Source organism: Anguilla anguilla, chromosome 17, assembly GCF_013347855.1.
Source record: "Anguilla anguilla isolate fAngAng1 chromosome 17, fAngAng1.pri, whole genome shotgun sequence".
Taxonomy (NCBI): Eukaryota; Metazoa; Chordata; class Actinopteri; order Anguilliformes; family Anguillidae; genus Anguilla; species Anguilla anguilla.
In genome coordinates, this window is record NC_049217.1 from 24,552,834 (window position 1) to 24,576,030 (window position 23,197).

The 23,197-nt window shown below is 43.8% G+C and overlaps 4 protein-coding genes across 7 annotated transcripts; 3 read left to right on the forward strand and 1 right to left on the reverse strand.

The window, feature by feature from the left end:
- Positions 1-701: 701 nt before the first annotated feature.
- Positions 702-11,103, forward strand: LOC118216777 (tripartite motif-containing protein 16-like protein). The gene is made up of 6 exons (XM_035398257.1): positions 702-1,396; positions 3,310-3,405; positions 4,623-4,856; positions 6,285-6,456; positions 7,136-7,225; positions 7,558-11,103. Exons 1-6 carry the CDS (start codon positions 803-805, stop codon positions 8,142-8,144), a joined length of 1,773 nt encoding a protein of 590 aa, XP_035254148.1. The 5' UTR covers positions 702-802; the 3' UTR covers positions 8,145-11,103.
- Positions 9,181-10,701, reverse strand: amn (amnion associated transmembrane protein). The gene has a single exon (XM_035398976.1). The coding sequence runs from the start codon at positions 10,699-10,701 to the stop codon at positions 9,277-9,279; it is 1,425 nt and encodes a 474-aa protein (XP_035254867.1). The 3' UTR covers positions 9,181-9,276.
- A 292-nt stretch (positions 11,104-11,395) lies between the features above and the next one.
- Positions 11,396-15,755, forward strand: LOC118216779 (Golgi apparatus membrane protein TVP23 homolog B-like). Of its 3 annotated transcripts, none has more exons than XM_035398261.1 (7): positions 11,396-11,486; positions 12,078-12,145; positions 12,574-12,718; positions 13,224-13,313; positions 14,087-14,215; positions 14,551-14,679; positions 15,279-15,755. In XM_035398261.1, exons 1-7 carry the CDS (start codon positions 11,475-11,477, stop codon positions 15,303-15,305), a joined length of 600 nt encoding a protein of 199 aa, XP_035254152.1. In that variant the 5' UTR covers positions 11,396-11,474; the 3' UTR covers positions 15,306-15,755. The 3 variants fall into 3 exon arrangements, with proteins under 3 accessions (XP_035254152.1, XP_035254151.1, XP_035254153.1); XM_035398260.1 differs by having other exon boundaries at positions 11,420-11,486; positions 14,090-14,215; XM_035398262.1 differs by lacking the exon at positions 11,396-11,486 and adding an exon at positions 11,504-11,585.
- A 1,229-nt stretch (positions 15,756-16,984) lies between these two features.
- LOC118216778 lies at positions 16,985-21,785 on the forward strand. 2 transcript variants are annotated; one of them, XM_035398259.1, is made up of 4 exons: positions 16,985-17,188; positions 17,614-17,698; positions 18,981-19,134; positions 19,302-21,785. In XM_035398259.1, exons 3-4 carry the CDS (start codon positions 19,106-19,108, stop codon positions 20,890-20,892), a joined length of 1,620 nt encoding a protein of 539 aa, XP_035254150.1. In that variant the 5' UTR covers positions 16,985-17,188; positions 17,614-17,698; positions 18,981-19,105; the 3' UTR covers positions 20,893-21,785. The 2 variants fall into 2 exon arrangements, with proteins under 2 accessions (XP_035254150.1, XP_035254149.1); XM_035398258.1 differs by lacking the exon at positions 17,614-17,698.
- Positions 21,786-23,197: the final 1,412 nt, after the last annotated feature.

The window sequence follows — 23,197 nt, forward strand, 5'->3', positions numbered from 1 at the left end:
GCTATGACCTGTTGCCAGTGCTATTATGGTGCTTTGTTTTTTTTTACCTGCCCAGGCCTTCCCAGTGGTCCAGCCCACAGAATAAAGAAGCATAAAAACTGCAACCCAAATCCTTATCGTCTTATCTGACCAGTGAAGTTTTGTTTAGGTAATACGAATGGTTTTGACTCCTGTTGTTTTGCTGGGTGGATCACCCCCTCCCCTCTCTTCATCCTCCTCCTCCTTGCGCCCAACCAAGGAGGGAGGGAGGGAGGGAGGGGCAGCGGAACTGCGAGTGCTTCCTGCAGGAATTTGAAAGATGTGGTCTGTTGCTCTCCATTTCTCGTTTTGATGGTTTTTGTCAGAAAAGGAGTGGCACTTAGAGAGAGATAGTGAGAGAAAGAGAGAGGGAGGGAGGGAGGGAGGCTGAGAGGGAAAATGAGGTAGAGAGGAATTGTACAATGACTTGGCAAACAGCAAAATTGAGACGGAGAGAGAAAGAGTAAGTGAAATCATTGTGATAATTATTGTAATAATATTATTGTTTACTTATGCATGTTCATGTGTTATATAACAGGGTGTGCTAATACATTTTGTATTTTATATTGTGTACAAGACTGCTTTGGAAAATACTCTACCACTTAGTCTTATCAGTAGAGCGCCATTCGAAGAAACAAAACAGACCCGAGTAAGTGAGAGAGTAGAGACAGGAGAACTGGCCGGATTGGACACTGACGCTTCACCAGCTCAGAGTGAGGCCTCATTGGCCAGCTCTGGATCCATCCCTGTCCCCTTCTCCCTACCCTGCGGTCACGCCCTTGCCATGTCCCATCCAGAGGGGGCACTTGTGGATGTGGAGATACGAGAGGGGGGAGCCCGCTGCCAGCATTGTCGCCGTGACGACCCGGGGCCCAAGTCTGAGCAGGGGGGGAGAGCCTGCCCTCACAGCACGGCAGAGAGGGACAGAAACCAGGGGCCCCCTGGGATAAGGGGCCCGGAAGAGGAGCAGAAAACTCCGGATCAGCAGGAGAAGCCAGGCCAGCCCGAGGAGGAGAGGCCCCAGGAATCTGGGCCCCTGGGCCCCGAGGAGCTGAAGGAGGAGGCCCCAGGGCCCGAGGACGTTGCGTGCGACGCTTGCCTGGAGAGCACCCCCCACAAGGCCGTCAAGTCCTGCCTCACCTGCCTGGTGTCCTACTGCCAGACTCACCTGAGGCCTCACCTGGAGAACAGAAAGTTCCAGAACCACCGGCTGGTGGAACCGGTGCGGGACATCGAGTGCCGCACCTGCGAGGGCCACAGCCGGCCCCTGGAGCTGTACTGCCCTGCTGATGCCTGCTGTGTCTGCCAGGGGTGCGTGGAGGAGGGGCACCGGGGTCACAGTCTGATACCCCTCACTGAGGCCCGCAGGGAGATAGAGGTACCGCACGCACACACACACACACACGCACACACAAACACACACTTTCACGCACACACATATACACACACACAAGCACACACAAACACACACTTTCACACACACACACACACACATGCATGTACGCATGCACGCACGCACACACACACACACACACACACAAATATACATACTAATATTCATAGAAACACAGACACACATTTGATTCCGATTAGTTTTTGACTGATAGTTTTTGTGGCTTTTGTCTGTGTGAATCTCTTTGTCTGCAAAAGGTGATATTTCAATCAGTTCTGATATGTAGATTTCCTGTACTGTAAGGGGTTCTTTTAACTCATATTGAATATGAAGCCTAAAAAATAAAGACTCAATTTTTTAGCTTTAAAAACATGTCTCTGAACGGAAACTTTGAATTATAATAACTTTCGTACTTATTTTTCGGCACGTACTGCTTTTATCATTCAAGTTCTGTGCAGATAGACGTAACCCAGAACGTTTTTCATTATTAGAAATGATAATAACAGATTTTTATTTATGTAGCGCTTTTCATAATATTATTCATATAAAAAAAAAAAAAATCTTTTAAATGTATTTAACTGCAAAATACATTTCCCCCTTGAGCCTGGTTCCTTTCGAGGTTTCTTCCCATCTGCCACCAGGAGTTTTTCCTTGCCATTGTTGCTTTAGGCTTGCTCCTGTGGGTGTCTAGGCAAGGGTTGTCTGTGAAGCGTATTGTGACAATTGCTGTGAAATACGCTATACAAATAAAATTTTATTGATTGATTTATTTATTGATCGATTGATTGAAAAAAGGAATACGTTTGAACATACAGTACAATCTGTAAAAGCAGAAATGTCATATAAAAACTGTCACGAGTATGTGCTGTCAGCCAGAAGGCCATGCTATCATCAATACGATGAGACAACAAGGGTCAAGGGGAAAGGGTCAGCCCTGAATAAAAATTAAACAATAGCGCAGCATACAAAGTTCAGTTGAGGGAAGAAAAGGGAGTCCAAATGTGTTTTCAATTCAGTTTTTAAGTTCCCATGGGAACAGGCAAGAGGATGATCACACAGATTACTTTCAAGGGCACTGTGCAATGGTAAAGCATATGGTAATGGTAATGGAGAAAGCTCGATGTCTTATTGTGCACAAGCGTGCAGTTTTCAAAACTAGGAGCCCATAGCTGTTAAACTGTAACGCAGGAGGTAACTGAGAACAAACCACCTCGCATACGCCTGATCTTGTCTGATCTTGGAAGCTAGGCAGGCTAGGGTTAAGTAAACCCAAGGGTCTTGCTCATGGGTGAAATGGTGGTATGGCTCTATTTCCTCAGGATTGTTTGAATCAGGATGTCACCACTTACTGTTCCATCTCACCTCGAACACGAAGCAGGGTTCATAAGTTGGGAGGCATACAGAGAGCAGCCTCTGAGTCCATGCCATGGGGATCTGCCTTCCATATGTTCCTGTTTTGTTAAGGCAGGTGGGAATTCAGTGAGATTCCATGCGTGTTTCTACTATGGCTTCAAAAACTGATCTTATCGTACTGTGTGTGTTTGTGTGTGCGTGTGTGTGCGTGTGTACTTTCTATGTGTTTGTGTATATGTGTGTGTGTATGTGTTTGAGCATCTGTGCATTTGTGTGTGTGTGTGTGTGTGTTTGTGTGTGTGCGTGTGTGCATGTGAGTGCGTGTGTGTGTGTGTGTATATTTGTGTGTGCTTGTGTGTGCATATTTGTGTGTGCTTGCGTGTGTGTATATTTGTGTGTGTGTGTTTGTGTGTGCGTGTGTGTGCATATTTGTGTGTGCTTGTGTGCCCGTGTGTGTATGTCTGTGTGTGTGTGTGTGTGTGTCTGTGTGTGTGTGTGTGCGTGTGTATGTCTGTGTGTGTGTGTGTGTGTGTGTGCTGGACTAGAAAGAGTTACAGCAGAAGGAAGAGGAAATGATGAAGATGGTGACTGCTGCTGAGAAGGCCATCAGCAAACTACAGACCAACACCATCTCCATCAAGGTACCCTTCATTTGAAACTCTCTGACACTTTATAGGCCAGTCATGTTTCCTTATCCAATCATTTTACAGTTTGATTTTTTTTTTGATTTTAGAATCACCAGACACATTCTTTATGAACCACTAAACACCTCCACTTGTGCTTGGCACTTGTTCTAAAGGATTTTTCCCAGCAACAGTCAGTCCTGGGAGACCCATTTTTCTAGTGTGTTAGTGTGATGACATAGGACAGCACGTTGTGTCCAATCAGAGTTTGACTGTACAGTGGCTTGAAGACCACTCCCATGCTGATTACCACTGAAGATAGAGGGCTCCACTTCCTAAAAGCAAGTTAATCTTTAAATCAGTAAACCAAGTTAATCAGTAACAGCCCGCCCCCAACGGTTGAATAAGAGACTCGCAACCTGAGCACATAGCAAGCCTGTGGCTCCGGTTCTCTGTTAGCCTGGCAGTCATTTTTGTGCTGTGGAAGACAACTGACATTTCTTAGCAGGAAGCGCATGCAAAGTTTGATGGTAGCATGTAAAACCGTCACCTGTGCAGCTTAGAGGAGACCTGTCACAGGCTGTGCAGTAGGGGGTATATGAAGGTGGATGAGGCCCCCATATCTCTGTCGTGATTGGCTGTGTGTCTGGCCATGAAAACAGAGGTAGAGCTCTGTAGGCTGTGAAGCTGCTGTTGGATTTGCTGTTTGCAATTGGCAGTTATTTTTCCTGGCCTTGTCTGACGCCACATACACTAAGTCACACTACCGTCTCTGTCTCTCCCTTTCTTTCTCACCGTCTCTTTTTCTTACATCCTTTCCTTCCCTCTTTTCTCTTTTCCTTCTCACATCTTTACTTCTTTTATTACTTTTTTTCCCCACTTGTCTGTTTTCTTTCAGTCTCTCTCCTTTATCTTTATCCCTTTTCTCTCCTTGTCCCTCTCTCTTCTTCCCTTTCTCTTTCTCCCTCCTTCTTCTCGACTGCTCTACCTTGATTTTTCAAATCTTTTTAAATATTTCATTTTAAAATATATATTAAAATTTATTCCATATTGTGTACTATATATATATATATAATATACAATATACAATAAATATATAATATTACAATAAGTATAATGACAGAATAGATATTTAGATATTTAAGATGTTTATATCCGTGATTCATAAAAATGAATAATAGCGGTATATTATAGTATGTGATAATGCACGTGTGTACTTCCTCCCGCTGCTCCAGGGCTCGGTGCTGGAGGCGCGAGCGGTGACGGAGCAGCAGTTCGCGGTGCTGCGGGCCGCGGTGGAGGGGGCGCAGCGCGAGGTGACGGAGGTCCTGGAGGCCGAGGAGAAGCGGGCGGTGCAGCGGGCGGACGGCGTCCGGGCGCACCTGGAGCAGAAGCTGGCCGAGGTGCGGCGGGCCCAGACCAGGGCGGAGAAGCTCTTCGGGAACAAGAACGACGTCGACTTCCTGCAGGTAGAGCTGTGGGCGCGCGGCGCGCTCCGACGCCTGCAGAGACCGCGCTGCGCAAACCTGCGCAGCGCGGGATCATGACCGTTCAGCGTCGCCTCTCACACAGCGTTTAGCTGCGGCTTTCTTCTGGATGTTTCTGAGGGGCTTGGTTTTCGGGGTTCCACCGTTCCTGAAGGCGCCTGATTTGACCTGCTCTGATACTGAACCAAATCCCAGCTCAGACAGGGCCAAAGAATCAGAGAACCCAGCGTCTGTGCCTCATCCCAATCTGCCTCTTGCCTCAACTGCATCTTCCCGGGAGTTCATACCTACAGCTCAGGTCAGGGCTGCTGGGTGAAATTCCCTGTCCAGGGACAAAATCATATTATTATATTATTCCCAGGCCCAGGACAATAATATTCACAAGTTCCCTGGCCATTGAGCCCCCCGTCCTCCAGGGCCCAGGGCAATGCACCCCATTCACCCCTGTGATGGCGGCACTGACTCAGCATCTACAGCTGCTGTCAGCCCATGTACAGAGAGCTCTAATTACCTTTGGCCTTTGTAAAATATCTACCTGTTTTGAAAGGCTTCCAAAGTCTTTGCTGAAAAAACGATAAGCCACAACTACTTTGTTCTTGCTGTGTCTTCATGTAACCTCCATCATTGCTTTTGTTGGCGCAGTGTGAAGCTGGCTTTTATTTTGACTTTATTTAACCTTTGTCCAACCCAAAAAGTCTGCTCTGAACTATGTGTTCCTTGAAAGCATTGAGGTTAACAGTCTGTACAGGACGTTTATTAATTCAACTAAAGATAAGCATATCATCTGCTTTTTTAATATTTATTATTTGTATTTATTATACAAATAGACGGTTTATATATCAAGACAGGATCACAGTGAAGACGGTGCCATGGTTGAGAATTTAGTCTGCATGGGAGGGATTCATATGTAGGCAGAGAATCTGTTGCACTACAGACTGAACCACACACTCTGCCAGAATTTAGAATCTTTGCCACATTGTAGAATGACCATATGAGCAGTAAATGACCTGCTAACCTGAAATAGAAAGTAAGAAAAAGTAACAGAAAAGGTTGGAGGAGAAGAAATCAGTAAGGCAGAAATAAATGGGGCTCAAATAAAAACCAGAAATCTCCTTCTGTGTGGTTACGGCACTACAGACAATGCCCACAGGATAGGCTAGGACCAACAGTGCACTGGAAGACTGCATCTCAGTTATGCACCTGTGAAAATGTATGTGAATTATGGTATGATTGGCACACAAACAGCATAGCTGTTTTCTTCAGTGAAGGTATTCACTGGTACAATGACAGCCCCTGACAAAAGTACAATTTCCATCTTCGACCTACCCTGCAGAATTGAATTTCAGGAGGCTATGGCACAGCCGGGTTGACTTTCTATATGATCTGGCTCCCTCTGGTGGTCACTTTCAGGTATACTCTCAGTGGAGGAAGGAGGCAGTGGACGTCAGCCTGCCCGGGGTGTACATTGGCCTGATAGATCGTCTCACTGTCTTCAGCCATATGGTCACTGAGTCCACCCAGGAGCTGTGTGGCCAACTGCTGCCTGCTTACAGGGACAAGCTGAAGGATGCCTTCAAGGGTGGTGAGTTGGGTTCATAAGGAACCACTTTCCAAGAAAATGTATTCATTAATTGATTGAATAAATGTCACATGCAATTCCTGAGCACGCCTAGATACTTACTGAAGCAATTCAGGAATCGGGGAGGGGTACAATGGCAGTGCCCCCTTCCTTAGCCAAAAGGAATCTGTTCCCTCTACCACAAATTTTATTAATGTAATGACACCATATTTAAAGCAAGAAAAGGTTTGGGTATGCCATCTCTGAGTAGAATCATCCTTGGCCACTAACTTTGTTTATCCACTAATTTACTACAGGATTATATATAGTTAAAACTCTAACTATTATACTTCCCGTTCATTGCTGCTTTCATGAGTGAAACGTATAGTGGGGAATTACAGCACGAGTTCAAAGTGCCAGACAGTTATATCACTGACTTCTTGCTGATTCTATAACACATATGTGTATGGTATATTAACCAACATGCAGTAGTTCTGGTAACCAGAAACTAGTAAAAAAAATTATATTGTTATTAGTCTGTGAGCCTCCTGTGAGAACTGCTAAAATGATCTCTAGATTACAAATGGTAATTTATCAAATGATAATATGAATGATCTGTAGGGCTTGGAATCAACGACTAATCAGTTACGGCATCTGTCTCTTTGCCCCCCCCCCCCCCCCCCCCCGCCGCCCCATCCTGCAGAGAAACTGGGTGTGAAAAACAGAGCCGGCGTCGTCAGCCCGGGCCCAAATGAGGAGCCAGAGCCAGAGACTCGAGAAGACTTCCTTAAATGTGAGTTCATTTTCACAGCGTATGTGACCTTTGACCTCCCAGCCCTGGAATCATTAAAGCATGACACTTTGAAATCAGTGGAAAGTGTACTTTGCTTTGGTGTGTTAAAGGATGAACTATGTTCTATTCTGGTATGTTTTACACATGCCGATTACAGACGTTGCATTATGTTGCCGTTGGGCAGGTAAAACAATAGCGTCATCACTATATCACTGCGAGAATGGTAATGAGAATTTGTAGGCCAGTTAAAAGTATCGCATTGCTGAAACACCTTTTAGCCTGGTATTGTGAACCTCTGAAGACTGATCTAGCCTTTGTTGGCCCTGGAGCAGACGCCGCCCTGCTGAGCTTCGACCCGGACACCGCGCACAGCTTCCTGCGGCTGACGGAGGGGAACAGGAAGGCCGCCAACACCGCGCCCTGGCAGCACGACTACCCGGACGGGCCGGGGCGCTTCGCGCACTGGCGCCAGGTCATGGCCGCCGAGAGCTTCTGCCTGGGCCGCCACTACTTCGAGGTGGAGGCGGGCGGGGACGGCCTCCACGTGGGGGTCACCTACAAGAGCATCGACCGCAAGAGCGGGGAGAGCAACGGCTGCATCGCGGGCAACGACTTCTCCTGGTGCCTGCAGTGGAACGGGCGCGGCTTCTCCGCCTGGCACAGCGACAGTGAGACGCCCCTGAAGGGCGCCGGGGGGCGCGCGAGGATCGGGGTCTACGTGGATTACGACAGAGGGCTCCTGGCCTTCTATGGAGTGGGCGCCTCCATGACGCTCATGCACAAGTATCAGGCAGAGTTCCTGGAACCCCTGTACCCCGCTTTTTGGCTCTCCAAGAAGGAGAACTGGGTCCAGCTGGTCAGCCCCTGGGATGACCCTTCCACCCCCTGCATGTCCCCCTCCCAACCCCTAAAACCATAGTCCCTTATGCTGAGCCATCAGACTGCGAAAGGACTTGATTCACAGTATGATTCTGTAACACTCCTCGGTTAAGTAAAGCAAATGTGACTAATGAGTCAGAGTTACACATGTGGCTGAACCAGACCTGGGTCAAATACGGATTTGTTTTGGATTCAAATACTGTTCTATGCTTTACTCATCTTGTCTGGTGTATTGGAAGCAATGAAATTCTCTCAAAAAGTGCAAACCTTGCCTTCTGGTCATATTGGCAGGCTCAATTACACCAGGCATGGTCAATAGAGCGCAGAAAAGTATTTAAATCACAAACAAATACGTATTTGACCCAGTTCTGGACTGATTTGTTTTCCTGCCCTGCTCTGTGTTGAAGGATGTGCTTCTCGTGAAAGCTGTGTGCACCTGCCAGTCCCATTTCAGACATTGTGTTACGGACATTTACATTTATGTATGTACCAGTACCTACTTTTCTATTCTTCTTAGCATTCAGAAGAATGGTTTAGCAATATTTAATGTGGTGATATTTTTAGTCCATAACAATTGACACACATTGTACATATGGAGTTGAATAAAACCAGAGTACAATGAATCATCTTTCCCATATAATCATACTGTAGAATGATGTCCAATTTGTAAGTTCCATCTGGAAAATTGAGAGTTGAGGAATTAAGAAAAAATAATCCTTGTTTTAATTCTTATTAAACTTTTATTTGAATTGAGAAATATCAGGAATACACATTTCATCAAGAGAAGAAACCTTTGCATACATTTTAATATAACTATTATTTCTGAAACCCACTTCATTTTAATGCAGAATATTTAATTTTGAAACATACAGTTTCCATTTAAAAAATTAGTCAGTGCTCTTATTCTGTAACAGCTAACTCTGCAAGCAAAACACTCAGTGAAGAAATCATTCTAAATTTTAAGACAAGTGCTGTTCTCTAGGGAAAAGTTCAGTAAGGGTTTCACACATGATCTTAACTCATTCATTGAAAAAAGGAAAGAGCTTTTAGAAATCTTGACATGTTTTCAGGCCTGATTGAATCCCAGTAAAGTGATGCTCAGGTGAAGATTTTTTGTGGTGAAGATGACATCATATTCTTGTTTACCTCAGAATTGTACCTCGGCTACCCAATCAGGCGTTGAAGTCGGTCTCATCATAGGCGGGGTTGACAAAGTGGACCCCCAAGTCTGTCACAGTGATGGTGTTCAGGCTGTCTGTCCCATACAGTCCGCCCGAGCCAGGCATCTGAGAGGGCTTGTTGAACATGGGGTTGTCGAAACCGTGATCTATGGGCCCCCCCAACTCCCCAATCTCGCTGTTCTTCCTCCAGCTGGGCAGCGAGGGGAGGGCTGGCACGTGGATGACCCCACGGTGGAACAGGAAGGCCAGGACGAGCAAGGCCGCCACCAAAGCCAGGACTCCCAGGACAGCACCCGCCACAACTCCTGCCCCGCCGCCCGTGCCACTGTTGCCTGAGGATGCCTGGAACTCTGCTCCCTCGATGCCCAAGTGTGCCCCCTCGGACTCGATGTCCTTCATGATGTCACGGGCCAGGTCTTCCGCCACCACCCCAGGCCCCGTCCCTTCCTCTTTGTCCAGGAGCACCACCTGGATCTCTGTCGCTGCCTCGCGGGGGATCACTCCCAGCAGCCACTGAGGCACGGTAACCTTGGATACGCCCATATGAACGGCCTGGTACTGAGGGCGGCTGAAAAAGAGATGCTGTAGCCGCTGGCGGTAGGACTCCAGGTCAAAGCTGCCGGAGATCTTCAAGTGGAGGATAGCGCCACACACGTCACAGCAGTGCCCTGCGGGACGCAGGGCCTTCTGGCAGTCCAGTCGGGAGCAGGTCACGCCCGCGCAGATCCTCTCGTGGTGCACCGAATTGCCGCAGACGCAGCCGGAGCTGTCGTCGCATGCGGGGCTCCCGACGACGGGGGCGCTGTCTCCGTGGAACTGAAGCCGGCCAGAGCGTGATGTCAGGTACCGGGAGAACTCGCCGTTGTCGCTAAACCTTCGCCCCAGCACGGACAGGCTCTTCACCGGGACGTTCTGCTGCCCAGCCGTAGTGTCCACGCGGAAGGAGGCGTCCGGCCGGAACACCACGTCGTCGTGGCGGCAGGGCACGCTCTCCTCGTGCACTGAGAACAAGAACCGGCCCTTTTCCAGGTCTTCCGAGGTGGAGGCCGACCGCCACAGCTTGGGATCAAACCACTGCGCCGTCTCGGAGTCCTGGAACTGGACCGTGACGCCTGTGCCACAGCTGGCGTCCTGTCCGCCGTCCACCGCGAAGCCAGCCCCCGTCGCCAGTATGAACTCCCCGTTCACCGGCAGCCTCATCTCCCGGATGGAGTGCACCTCCCGCACGTACACGGACACCTCCCTGTGGGCCAGAAACTGGACCCTGTCGCTACCACAGGGCACCGTGCCCTTGTCCCAGTTGCTCCCATTCTCAAAGTTGGTGTCGGGGACCCACTGTTTGTAGAGGCAGCTAGCCGACCCGGGGAAGCCAAGGAAGAGGCAGAGGGAGAGGAGGACAGCCAGCGGAGGAGACATCCTGAGGGTTTGTGATAGAAGTGAGAAGCAGGGCTGACCTTCGCTCCGGCTCTGACCGTGTGAATGTCACATGAGGAGGAAGAGGGATGAGCTTCGGTTGCCTTTACTGGGAAAAGCAGTCAAACATTGACTACATCGAGACAACTGTGAGGGCAAGACGGACTTGAAACCAGCCAGGGTTTTACATGTATGACAAAAAATTATTGAATGAACAGTGCGGTTTGAATGCACTTACGCACACTGAAACATTCAGAATTATTTGAATGCACTTTTGCACTTAGTGTTTTAAGTCGCTCTGGACAAATGCAGACAAAAATGGATGTCATGTCATGTAATGTGAAGTTGCATTTAAGTGCATGTGTGATAACTGATGCTATGCATAAAATATTTTTTAAAATGTAATGGTGTCAGTGTGCATAGCCTAATTCACAATGTATGCAATACTCATATAGTGACAGTAGTTTTGTATAATACAGCATCAAACATCCATTGCTAGTGCTTTAGTGTTGAATCTTATTGGTTTAAGAAAGGAAACGCACCAAATATGGGTAAGGAAAGATTATTTTATTGAGGACAGCTGATCCAAGACTTGCTTTGCAATATATTTGGCGTACTAACCAAACTGGGTGGGGGGGGTGGGGGGGGGGTTGCGGCGGTGGTTAATATACAGAGAAACTACCGGAAGTATTGAATACAATTTCCGCTTTTAATCCCTCAGGCACGAGGAGTTTGTTTACGAACACGTCATCAGGAAGTGTTCACTACAATCCGAAATGATTGGACAGGTAAGTTTTCATATTAGTCCATGTTCTAAAGGAAAAACTTATTTCCCAGCATTGCTTGTTCTACTATTTCTGGGGTTTAACGTCGATAATATGAGCAACGTGCGTTTAAGGTTTTGTTGTAGCGAACGCTATTGACAGTAACCAGAAAGAGCGCATTAAGAGATAGCTAGCCTGCTATTCTAGCATTTATCGATAGCGGTGTGAGTTTGTGCATGGCTGGTGCTAGCTAGCTTGGTATATGATTCCAGTGTTTGACTTAACTGAAATTTAGGCATTATTAACCTTTTACTGTAGTCGACAGTGATATAGAGCGAACAGTTAGCTAACGTTAGCTACTTTACAAGCTGTTGGTATTGCAAGTAGATGGACATCGTGTCGCTAGTTAACTGGTAGCTGGCTAGATAACTTCAACGAGTTTAGACTGCTAGGTATTGACTATTGTTCACTTCTCAAATCAAATGTCCCAAATGATTATTCGATTATTAACAGCTGTTAGCATAAGGTCAGTTTGCCCATCGTAATAGGACTATGGTAGACAATTCCCCATCCAAATTGTGAATTCTTAGCTTTTCTTTCTTCTATTCTGGGCAGTACGAAGACGACGTCCCACTGTTCGATGAAGATGATTCGACCAGAAAACAGAGGAGTTCAAATATTAAGTGAGTATGGCCAGGGACATGACCAACTGAGGTTCGGGTTCATAACTGGTGTGTTAAGGCTTGTAGGTCAGCAATTACTGTATATTTTCAGGTAACTTCCTATGTGATCTGTAGATACTGCCAGCTTGGTTACTACTTATACATTATATTTCCTCTTGGTGTGTTTAGGTTTTAATATTTGTTAATTTCCAGAGCATTCGTTGTGTTAAAGGCCAACTGTGGTGGTGTACTGTACTCTACATCACTGTTCAGCTTGCATCATATTTGAGCTGAAGCCATGTTTGAATTGTTATAAATTGGCATCTTTTATGTGGTGCATTATATTGTATACTGGGTTTGAAAAGGCCAGATTCAGTCCTGGTGCTATGCAAATATGTGATCAGAAGATGGCGCTGTGCCTACTTGATGTGCAGGTGATGTTGTTTCAGACACCCGCTGGCCTCCTTCTTTCATCTGTTCTTCCGTGCGAGTGCCATCCTGGTCTACCTGCTGTGTGAGGTCCTGAGCAGCAGCTTCATCGCGTGCATGGTCACCATCATCCTCCTCCTCTCCTGTGACTTCTGGACAGTAAAGGTAGGCAGGTCCTGCAAGTGCCTTGGGTCAGGGGTTCTACAGTAAATATATTTAATAATCACAATGATCACAGTGCTAGTAAAGATGTTTAAACCATACAAAGTTTATTTGAGTTTATCTAAATTAAGACTGTACATTTTTAAATATTTAAGTATCAAGTTTGCAAATTTGCGTATGACTGCCGGGGATTCCTTCACCCACCCCATTTCTGCACTGTGCTTGAGTGTAACAGTGAAATGTGTTCTGTGTTTGAATGCGACAGGGAAATGTATCCCTGTTCTGTGTTTGAATGCGACAAGGAAATGTGTCCCCTGACTTGTGCTTGAGTGTAGCAGGGAACTGTGTCCACTGACCTGTGCTTGAGTGTCAGGGGGAAATGTGTTCTCTCTCCTGTGCTTGAATGTAACAGGGAAATGTGTCCCCTGTCCGGTGCTTGAGTGTAGCAGGGAAATGTGTCCCCTCTCCTGGGTTTGAGTCTAACAGGGAAATGTGTCCCCTCTGTCAGAATGTCTCCGGCAGGCTGATGGTGGGATTGAGGTGGTGGAACCGTGTGGATGATGATGGGAAGAGTCACTGGGTGTTTGAGGCCCGTAAGGTATGACCCACACATACGCACACTCTCTCTCTCACACACACACACACACACAGACACACACACATACATGTATAGGGCTCCTGAATGAATCAGTTGATAAACAATGCGGGCCCTTTGCCAAAGTGGCGGGACTCAATGGACCTTGTGATGCCCCAGAGTTGGGTTGAGATGGCCGTAGGCTCCTCAGGGTACTGCTACATAACATGCTCCCAACACCGTGCCAGGCACCCATAGACTACCATTTCTCCTCCGTGAGTGATATTGCGCTTCTCCAGTAGCCTCTAGCTCTCTCCTGTAGTACCGTGTGGCCTTTGGGTCCATGGCAGTCAGATGCACTGCTCCTGGTGTGCAGATGCAGGTAGAACAGTAGTAACACAAGAGACATAATTGCTGATCCAGGCTTATGGATGAGTGTATTAATTTTTATTGACCTTTGAATGTTTAATAATATGATTACAGTGTCTCCGATGATGCCCATTGTAATTGTGCCACAGTCACACTGTACTAGACTGATAAGCAAGGGGGGAAAATGCGAAAGCTGGATGTTTTATTTGGGAGTAAAGAGGGGCCAAGCCTCGAGATCGAGAGAGTTGTGTGAGATGGTGGGTGTGAGTGGGGTCAAAACCGGAGACAGGATGAGCTTTGCTTGGTGGGATTGGCTGGGGATAGGGGTGCTTAGCATCGAGGCTAATGCCCGTGTCTTTCGGCACAGAAAGCTCGATGTGCAGTTTGCAGAAAGGCCGCAAGTTGATCGCCTGTTGTTCTGTGCTCAGCAGGGAACCGGGAGGAAGGTGCCCTCGAGCGCAGAGTCCCGTATCTTCTGGCTGGGCCTGGTCGTCTGCCCCATCGTCTGGGTCTTCTTTGTGTTCAGCACCCTCTTTTCCTTTAAGATTAAGTGGCTGGTGAGTCCACTTGTAGCCATTGGGCACCCGATCCGCAGCAAGCTACAGGATCAACCTGTGGGGATTTGAGTGTTGCACTGTTGCCAAGTACCTAACCTGAATTGCTTCTGTATATGTTGTTATAATCATTATCACTGCACAAAGTTGTGCTGTGCCACTTAATAATGTATTCGATTTAAAATTAGGTTTCAAACTTGGGGAATATTGTTGTGTGTTGTGGCTGACTGCTTCTTTAATGCTTGTGACTGTTAGCGTTCATTTGCAGTAGAGATGTACGCATTGTGTTTGTGTGGAGCTGACTGCCCTCTCCTCTCCTCCCGTCCTTTGGCTTGCAGGCGGTAGTGATCATGGGCGTGGTGCTGCAGTGGGCCAACCTGTACGGGTACGTCCGCTGCAAAGTGGGCGGCGGGACCAACCTGAAGAACGTGGCCACCAGCTACTTTGGCCGACAGTTCTTTAAGCAGGTAAAGCGTGCGTCCCCTTCGCCACGCCCACACACGGCAGCGAGACGCGGCGTATTCGGCAGAGAACTTACAGCTGGCCTCAGAGTCTTTAATGTTCCACAGTGCAACGCATTGGTTACTGTAAAGGACTTCGCAGTCAATAAAAGTTATACAGGTCAGATCGAACAAATGGAACACCCTGCTGTATCTTTCAGAAAGGTGCTTGAATTACTTCAGTAAAATATCCAGTTCCATTTTATTTTGAAACCCAGTTTTCAAGTGATTTTGAAACCGAGTCAGATTTTTCCTTTGCTGCCATATTTGGCACGGCCAGCTTTTTCCATGTGTCAGTTTGAAGCTCGTTGTTGAAGCTTCCTGTCCAGCTGTAGATGGCACTTGCAAACAGGTGCTCTCCTCTGGAACGCATGCTGCTCTGTGCCACTGTTTCCTTTCACACTGCTGTCCAGCAGTTCATCCTTGCACATTGCATGTCATTGCATCAGAGTCACTGCACAGGTCATGTGCAGCTTGTGTACTCAGATAAGGATAATGTGCTGATAATGATAACTACGATCAAAATGTGTGTATGTGTGTGTTTTTTATTTATTTTATTTTTACAGGCAATGAATAAAGAAGAAGAGTTATAGAGAGACAACACTCAACTGGACACAGTTAATATGTTCCTTTGCATCACGGCACTTTCTCAGCGTGATTTCTGAAAATGCCTTTTCCTTAAAGGATCTCTTACCGTACGGAAAGGAATAATTTTTTTCCCACTCTTGTGTAATCAAGTTCTAAACCTGCTGTAACACCATGACAACGAAAACAACTGACAGTTTTATCTGGAGAATAATGTTCTACAGATGTATTCTACGGTATAATGTTTTATATATTTACTGGACTCCGGTGCCTCTGTGGTCGGTTGTTATCTTCTGAAAGTTGTTGAATATATTGTTATATATTACATGAGATGTCTGTACCTTTCTGATATCCAGGAAAGAAGACATTTATAAATACCTCTGTATGGAAACAATGACAGATGTATACAGCCTTTTCTGTTTTTAATAAAATTATATTTCTTAGATGAGGAAAAAGTTGCAGCAATTTGCTCTTCTATGAAATACACCTCCCTTTGGATAACTCGCAGTGTATTAAATATGGAGCTTGATGATACTCCCTGTTTAAATCACACTTATGTGTGTCCATCAAAATCGATATATTTCAGACGAGGGATTGACGTAATTAAATAAAAAGAAGGGCACCTACTTGTATACAAAAACACATTTAAATATTTTTAATTATACGTTTTATTGAAGATACAAGACTGGAATTAGTGGGTTCGAAGGAGAAACGGGATAAAGAACTGAACTGTCCTTTGTTGTCTGTATTTACGCTGGTGGTAAGAAATTTTCATGAGACGTTCAGAAACTGCCTAGCGACCAATCAGAAGGGCTACCGGTTAGGTAGCTGAAAATAAGGAAGAGAATTTAGAACAAAGTATGAACAGAAGATCGTATTAGCATAAAACAAACAGAAGCCTGCCCTATTTGCACAAAAAATTCACAGGCTAAGTAGGTGTAGACAAATGGGCGACACAATCCACATTTTAGAAACGCTAGCTAGATTCCTTGATAAAAATGAAAAATGAAACCCTGGGTTAGGATTGGGTGACTGTGCTGAAAACTATCGTATGTAGCTCGCAGTGTTGTGTCGTTCGCGAATTATTCGTTCAAAAGAACGAATCTTTTGGGTGAACCAACTGAACTGAATCACTTCCTGAAACGATTCGTCAGTTAAGTTAAGCTCTAAATCAGTTGCGAGCGAACGTGAACTAGTCATTCACTGGCTGACTATCGTTCGCAGACTCGGTGAACGAATCAGTTCAGTGATTCGTTCACTGAATGTACTAGGGATGTGACGGTACACTGAACTGACGTACGCCCGAATCGTTCGCGAACGACACAACACAGTTCGTTCCTCTTGCTGTAGCGAATGCAAGGAGCGAGGAGTCTCTGGGGAGGAGGGTGGGTACGGTATGGAATAGTGGATAATAAATGGATAATAATCGAACATCACTGTCAAGTGTGCTGTTTATTTTCAATGAAATAAGACTTTTTAAAACATGTCTCAAAGTAGGCTAGCCAAGGCTACTATTTTATCGACTACATTTTATGAGAAAACGATCTATCTACTTAGCCAACGTATATCAGCACTTTCTCTTTCAAGAGGTTAGAACAATTCACGCTAAAGACCCCCCCGTTGACCGACACCAACCCTAGTGACGCCACTTTTAGTGAACTGATTCTACTGATTCAGTACACTGAAAAGAACTGCTTTGCTCATCACTAGTTCGTGTTTTTTTCATCACCACATCTCGGAGATATAACTTACATTTGGGATCGCGTGACTTGGTTCCCCAATGTGTTTGGTTCGAATGGAGCTTTGCTACAGTTAGTCTGGCTGTTAAAAGAGGGCTTAATGTTATGATTTTAGTTCTAATGCAGGGACTATATTGGAGCGGTGAGTGAAGGTAAGATGGAGATCTTAAAACCAATTTTAATGGTTAAACGCGGTTAAACTAACGTGTAGTCTAGGTGTTTTTTGTTTTTTATTTAATTAGGCTAATTGATTAATTGACTTACAGTTACGAAGTCCCATGCGGAGGCCATTATTTACAATTGGCATCCTATAACAAAGAGTTGTGTACGTAGCCTATTGTGTGAGTGGACAATGGAGCAAGATCTCGGAGCCTGAAGTTTTGTAAATTCGGAAACGTAAATTAACTAGAAAGGAAAAAGTTTGAAGCACGCCATGAAACAGAAAAAAGAATTATATGAATATTAAAATTGCAACATGATATCGCATAAAATGTACTTGCTTTTGCCTTTTATAAGAACAATTTTTTTTCAGTTCCTGCTTTCACTTTCTGTTCCTTCTACTACTATTTTTTTTTAGTAAAAGTTATACAGTAAAAGTAAAAGTTGGCAAACGGGTGCATTATCTGATCCGAAGTGTGGACTGAAAAGACTTGATTTGAGAGGTAAATCTGTGAATTGCTTCAGGCTAAATTGTATGTATGGCCTTATGTTAATTTGTGTATTAAGCATCAGCATCAGTACGAGAAATCAATTGCATATCGACTTATATCATTCTAAACCGGTGGTTCCTAAACTCGGTCCTCGGGCCGTTTGTGTGGTCGAGGCTATATGTTTTTGTTCCTGTCACAACTGCAATCCCAGAATTTTAACAAGCATTTTTCTTAATTGGGTGCTTTTCGTTCAGAGGGATGATTTACCCTCTTAAACCACATTATGTAAGAAATTAGCTATGCATGCCATGAAGAATAAAGTCCCCATGTTCATATTGTGCTATATTGTGCTACATAGCAAACAATTACATTAAAAACAGATGAATTATTTTTAACTGAAAACATTAAAGGCTGAGGTGAATCAAAAGACTCCTAACTGGTGAAAGTGTGAACACCTGGCCACTAAAACTAGCCTCCTAGAGGACAATGAAGAATTCGAAGACAAAGCATGATGTCATCGCCACTAAACATCCTGTTGACAAATTTCATACTTCTAATTTTATTAATGTTATCTCTTGCCAATGTTCCTCTTTCACCATTATATTTACTACAACTGTTAATGACATTGTAAACAGTTTCTTACTGACCAGATTCAAGTTTCTTTATGATAAAGTATTTGTTAATCCCGGGTGACCAAGTCTTAATCTAGTAATATCATTCTCCTCTTTCCTGTTTCTCACTCCAGACCTTGTACTCTCAATGTCTCTTTCCAGTTACAAATATCTTTTTTCAACAAAACTTTTGGCCTTGTTTTGGTGTGGAGGTGGAGTTTAGAAGAGAGGGCCATGATGAGGATGTGGCATAAACTGAATGACAGTTACTTAGTTTATGTCATCCAAACCACAGCATATATTGTAAATGGGCTATTGACTGAGTGCTTTACGATTTATACACTGTAATGATGACAACTTGTACTATGATGTCATTATATGTATTTGTAATGTAATAAAGATGCAATTATCTCTTTGTTTATGTATTTAGCTAACTTGGACTGTTAGCTGTGTAGCTAATACATAACCATTGGTATAACGTGGCTAAACGCTCTAAGCTTTGAATAGCTGAGTAACTTTTTTCAAATGATCATTTACAGTAATTATCTTTAAAAATGGCATACTATTTGTGAAGCTTACAGAAGATGACTATGAAGTAGGAATCCTCTAGGTAACAAAACCTGTGATTCCTCTTTGCAAAACAGACATTTCAGCTCTCTTTACCTTTTCATGTTTACTTCCAGATCCCTGAACACAAAGGAAAAAACAGCACCAAAAAAAAGCAGGTCCTAACAGCACCAGAATTTGCTGTGAGAAAACTATAAGCAATACCATTCCATCAAGTTGTCACATCAAGGCAGAGATCATCATGGCCTTCAAAAATTGTATTGATGAAATGTACGTTTTGTGATCATCACAGCATTCCTTATCATAATTATGACAATTAATAAAATGGGAATTAATTGAAAATAAATATGTGTCCAATAATGTATACAGACAACTTTTATAAACATGGAACAACAGAGCTTTAGCAACCCAGATAATTAAATGTGCTTGGTTTACAGGGACTTGTACACTGATGGGGAACCAACATCAAGATTTCAGTCATTAATCAGTCAAAGTACACAAATCTGTCAGGGACCCCCAAAAACGTTCCTGTTGAACACAGTTAAGGAGACTCTGGATGATTCTGGAATGGTCAGAAGATGGACCTTTGGAGAAAAGAACCAGAGTAAGACCAGAACCATAATGATGATGGGAGAAACAGGGACAGGGAAGTCCACCCTCATCAATGTCATGGTCAACTACATCTTGGGAGTGAAGTACGAAGACAACATCCGGTTTGAGATTATTAAAAAGGAAGAAAGAAGCCAGACTGAATCTCAAACCAGTGGCATCACTGTGTATGAGATCTACGGAAATGAAGGGGTTCGAGTCCCATTCTCTCTGAGGCTCATTGACACTCCTGGTTACATGGACACTTCAGGAGAAAAACAGGATGAGAAAATTCCTAAAAATATAAGCAAGTTGTTCAATGCTGAAAAGGGTGTTCAACAGATTGATGCAGTGTGTTTAGTGGTGAAGGCCTCACAGAATCGCCTCACTGATGTTCAAGTCAAAATCTTTGATGCGATCTTGTCCTTGTTTGGAAAGGACATAGAGAACAACATCATGCCTCTGATCACATTCTCAGATGGCGGGAAAAAACCCAAAGCCCTTGAAGCCATTGCCAGAGCTGGTGTTCCCTGCGCCAGGAACAAGAAAAAAGAACCCATTTTCTTCAAATTTAATAATGTGTCCAAGAAAATAAATGGTGACTGCGATGATGAAGGTGATGATGATGATGATGAGGATGATGAGGATGAAAATTACTGGCAGCGAAACTGGAAAATGGGAGTGAAAACCATGCAGAAATTTTTTGAGAGCCTGAACGAGATGGAAACCAGAAGCCTGCAGATGACTCAGAATGTACTAATGGGGCGAGAACAGCTTGAAATGAACATTCAGTGTTTACAAGATAAAATAACAGCCACTGACAACCTACAAATAATGCTAAGGCAGACTCAAGATGTCCTGGAGAAACATAAAGAAGACATAGATGCAAATAAGGACTTTGATTATGTTGTAGATGAACCGTGTACAATAAAAGTTGAGACAAGATATCCGGCAACCTGCTGCGCAGTATGTGAGACAAACTGTCACTATCCGTGTACTGTTGTCAGTGCAAAGTGGCTAAACTGGTGTGCTGTAATGAAGGGAAAAAACTGTACAGTCTGTGAAAAGAAATGTCGTTATGAACACCACATTAAAGAAAAGAAGATGTACAAGCCTTCCACCAGACGAGTCACCAAGACATTTGAAAAAATGAAGGAACAATATGGAAGAGCGTCTAGAGAAAAGGCCACAACAGAGAATCTGGTGAAGAATCTTCAGGAACATGCCAAGAATGTTGTGTCAGGCAAAAGTGAACTCGTAGAGGAGTCATACTGGCACATCCTCAGCCTTTCCAAGATCGCCTTGCGGCCTGACTCCAGGTCTACTGTTCAGCATCTCGACTTCCTGCTTGAGAGACTGAAAGAGACGGGAACTAAAGAGCAGATTCAGAAGATAATGGAGATAAAGAAAAGAGCCAGAGAGCTTAGCAAGCTCAAGTAGAAGGGTCTTCTGTAATTGGGGAAACTACCGTATTATTTGTATTCTGGAAATCAAATCTGAGAACTGCATGTAATTGTGCCAAGAAATATGATGCAGTGATTATATTATGCAGTTCATATATGGAGAAGTGCTACTCTGTAAAATAATTAATATGCTCACATTCTCAACTGAATCTCCTTATGGACTTATATAGTATCACATCAAATGGGGTTATGTAAATTACTTTGGGAGATGGTCTCACCATTAGCAGATGTTTTACTCTCTTTAACAATGATTATATCCTTATTCTAGATTTTTTCATTAATAACTAGCAATCCATGATATGTAAATTCTGGAGTTGTGATTGTATATGCAGTTCATATATGGAGAAGTGCTACTTTGTACAATAATTCATATGCGCAAATTCTGAACTGAATCTCCTTATGGACTTATATTGTTTCACATCAAATGGGGTTATGTAAATTACTTAGGGGGATGGTCTCACCATTAGCAGATGTTTTACTCTCTTTAACAATTATTATATCCTTATTCTAGATTTTTTCATTAATAACTAGCAGTCCATGATATGTAAATTCTGGGGCTGATACCAATATGTTATGATACCGATATGTATCTGATCATGCTGGCCTTTATGATACCGCATCATTTTAGATCATAGCATGATGTAACTAGGTTCCCACAGCTGTGAAAGAGGTAGAGGAGCACAGATGCCAACTTATGGAGGAAAATTTTAAGAAATTCTATTTGTGTAACAAAATATTTTTCCTTGTTTATTTTATTAGTAAGCAGAAAGGATGAGTCTTTGGAGCTTTTGAGTCTGGATTACTTTGCACGTGAATTTGGCTGGCAACAATGATAAATTAAAAACAATAAATAAGAGGTGATGAAATGTGTTCTCTCTCTCTGGAGCATGTATGTTGTATAACTGCATTGGCCATAACCTTATTTTATAAGATAGCATCAAGTTCATTTTAAGTCGTTTTTGGCCAATACTGATCAAATTCCAATATAATTATGAATCCCTATGTAACAAAAATCACGCCATCCACAGCAGAAATTTACATTACATTACATTCATTTAGCGTACGCTCTTATCTGACAGCTTATAGTGTCAGAGAACATAAGCACAGCTATCCATCCACTGTCTTACCCGCTGGTTCCTGGTCAGGGTTGCAAGGGAGCTGGAGCCTGTCCCAGCATGTATTGGGTAAAATACAGGAATGCACCCTGAACCGGTTGGCAATCCATCACAGGGCACACACATCATGCACTCACACACTCATACCTATTGGCTGTTTAGGGTCTCCACTTAGCTGAATCTGCATGTCTTTAGGCTGTGGGAGGAAACCGGAGTACCCAGAGGATACCCACGCGGACACAGGGAGAAAATGCAAACTCCACACAGAAAGGCCCCTCTAAGTGCAACCACCTGTGCTATATGCTATATAAAGATGTAAATTATAAAAACATTAATAGCACAAATGATCATTGTTTAATTAAAGTATATCACTGCACTACTAAATACAAAAAAGTTTGGTGTATGTTTTTTATCTCATTGTAAGCAGTCTTGTAAAAAGCGAACATCACAGCTTTTGAAATAATAAATGTTGATTCATGATCTTTCTTTTTTATTCAGTTATACTCTCGTAATGAAAACTTTTTTTCTCCCTTCTCAGAGCAAGAAAGATATTTACATTTTATGATTGAAATGGTCTTATCTGGTGCATTTTGTTTTATTGAAGTGAGCACAACACGTGTTACAGAAGGTTTTCACTTTCAGTTGATTCAATCTGACTCTGTCGTTGAGGTATTTCTTATACTGACATCACAGGTTTGATGCTAGCAACTGGTCTATGTGTGAGTTCTTTCACAAGTCCATTTGATGCCTTTCCTCAGTTGGGTGATAATGATGAGAGATCTTTGCCCATCGTTCAACAATTTCCATATTAGACTAATTTAAACTGCTGTTTAAGATGACAAATGCACCTCTGGAAAGTGCAGGGATAGAAAAAGAAGATGATTTGTGAACTTACCTTAAATTAATGATTTCTTAAAATATGTCCATTTTATGCAACTCTGGTCTTACTCATAAATAGCGATTTATCAAAATGTACTTTCCATATTACCTTCCCATTTCAGTTTCACTAATCCCTTAGATGTCATCTTACCTCATAACGTAGCTCTTATCGTCGTTTGTACTTTTTAACAGTAAAATTAGAGAAACAATTTTGCCACTACAAAAATGGTGGCAAAAACCGACGTCATTTTTTCGGCAATCCGGAAACGGAAACGAGTGCAGTAAATA

Excerpts from the sequence above, each read along its gene's own strand:
- LOC118216779 (XM_035398261.1), top strand. Across the intron at positions 13,314-14,086 it reads GGGTGTTTGAGGCCCGTAAG|CAGGGAACCGGGAGGAAGGT; the intron begins GTATGACCCACA and ends TTCTGTGCTCAG. Across the intron at positions 14,216-14,550 it reads CCTTTAAGATTAAGTGGCTG|GCGGTAGTGATCATGGGCGT; the intron begins GTGAGTCCACTT and ends TTTGGCTTGCAG.
- LOC118216778 (XM_035398259.1), top strand. The coding sequence starts at position 19,106 with ATGGCCTTCAAAAATTGTATTGATGAAAT. Across the intron at positions 19,135-19,301 it reads AAAAATTGTATTGATGAAAT|GGACTTGTACACTGATGGGG; the intron begins GTACGTTTTGTG and ends CTTGGTTTACAG.
- amn (XM_035398976.1), bottom strand. The coding sequence starts at position 10,701 with ATGTCTCCTCCGCTGGCTGTCCTCCTCTCCCTCTGCCTCTTCCTTGGC.
- LOC118216777 (XM_035398257.1), top strand. The coding sequence starts at position 803 with ATGTCCCATCCAGAGGGGGCACTTGTGGATGTGGAGATACGAGAGGGG. Across the intron at positions 1,397-3,309 it reads AGGCCCGCAGGGAGATAGAG|AAAGAGTTACAGCAGAAGGA; the intron begins GTACCGCACGCA and ends GTGCTGGACTAG. Across the intron at positions 6,457-7,135 it reads GAAGGATGCCTTCAAGGGTG|AGAAACTGGGTGTGAAAAAC; the intron begins GTGAGTTGGGTT and ends CCCATCCTGCAG.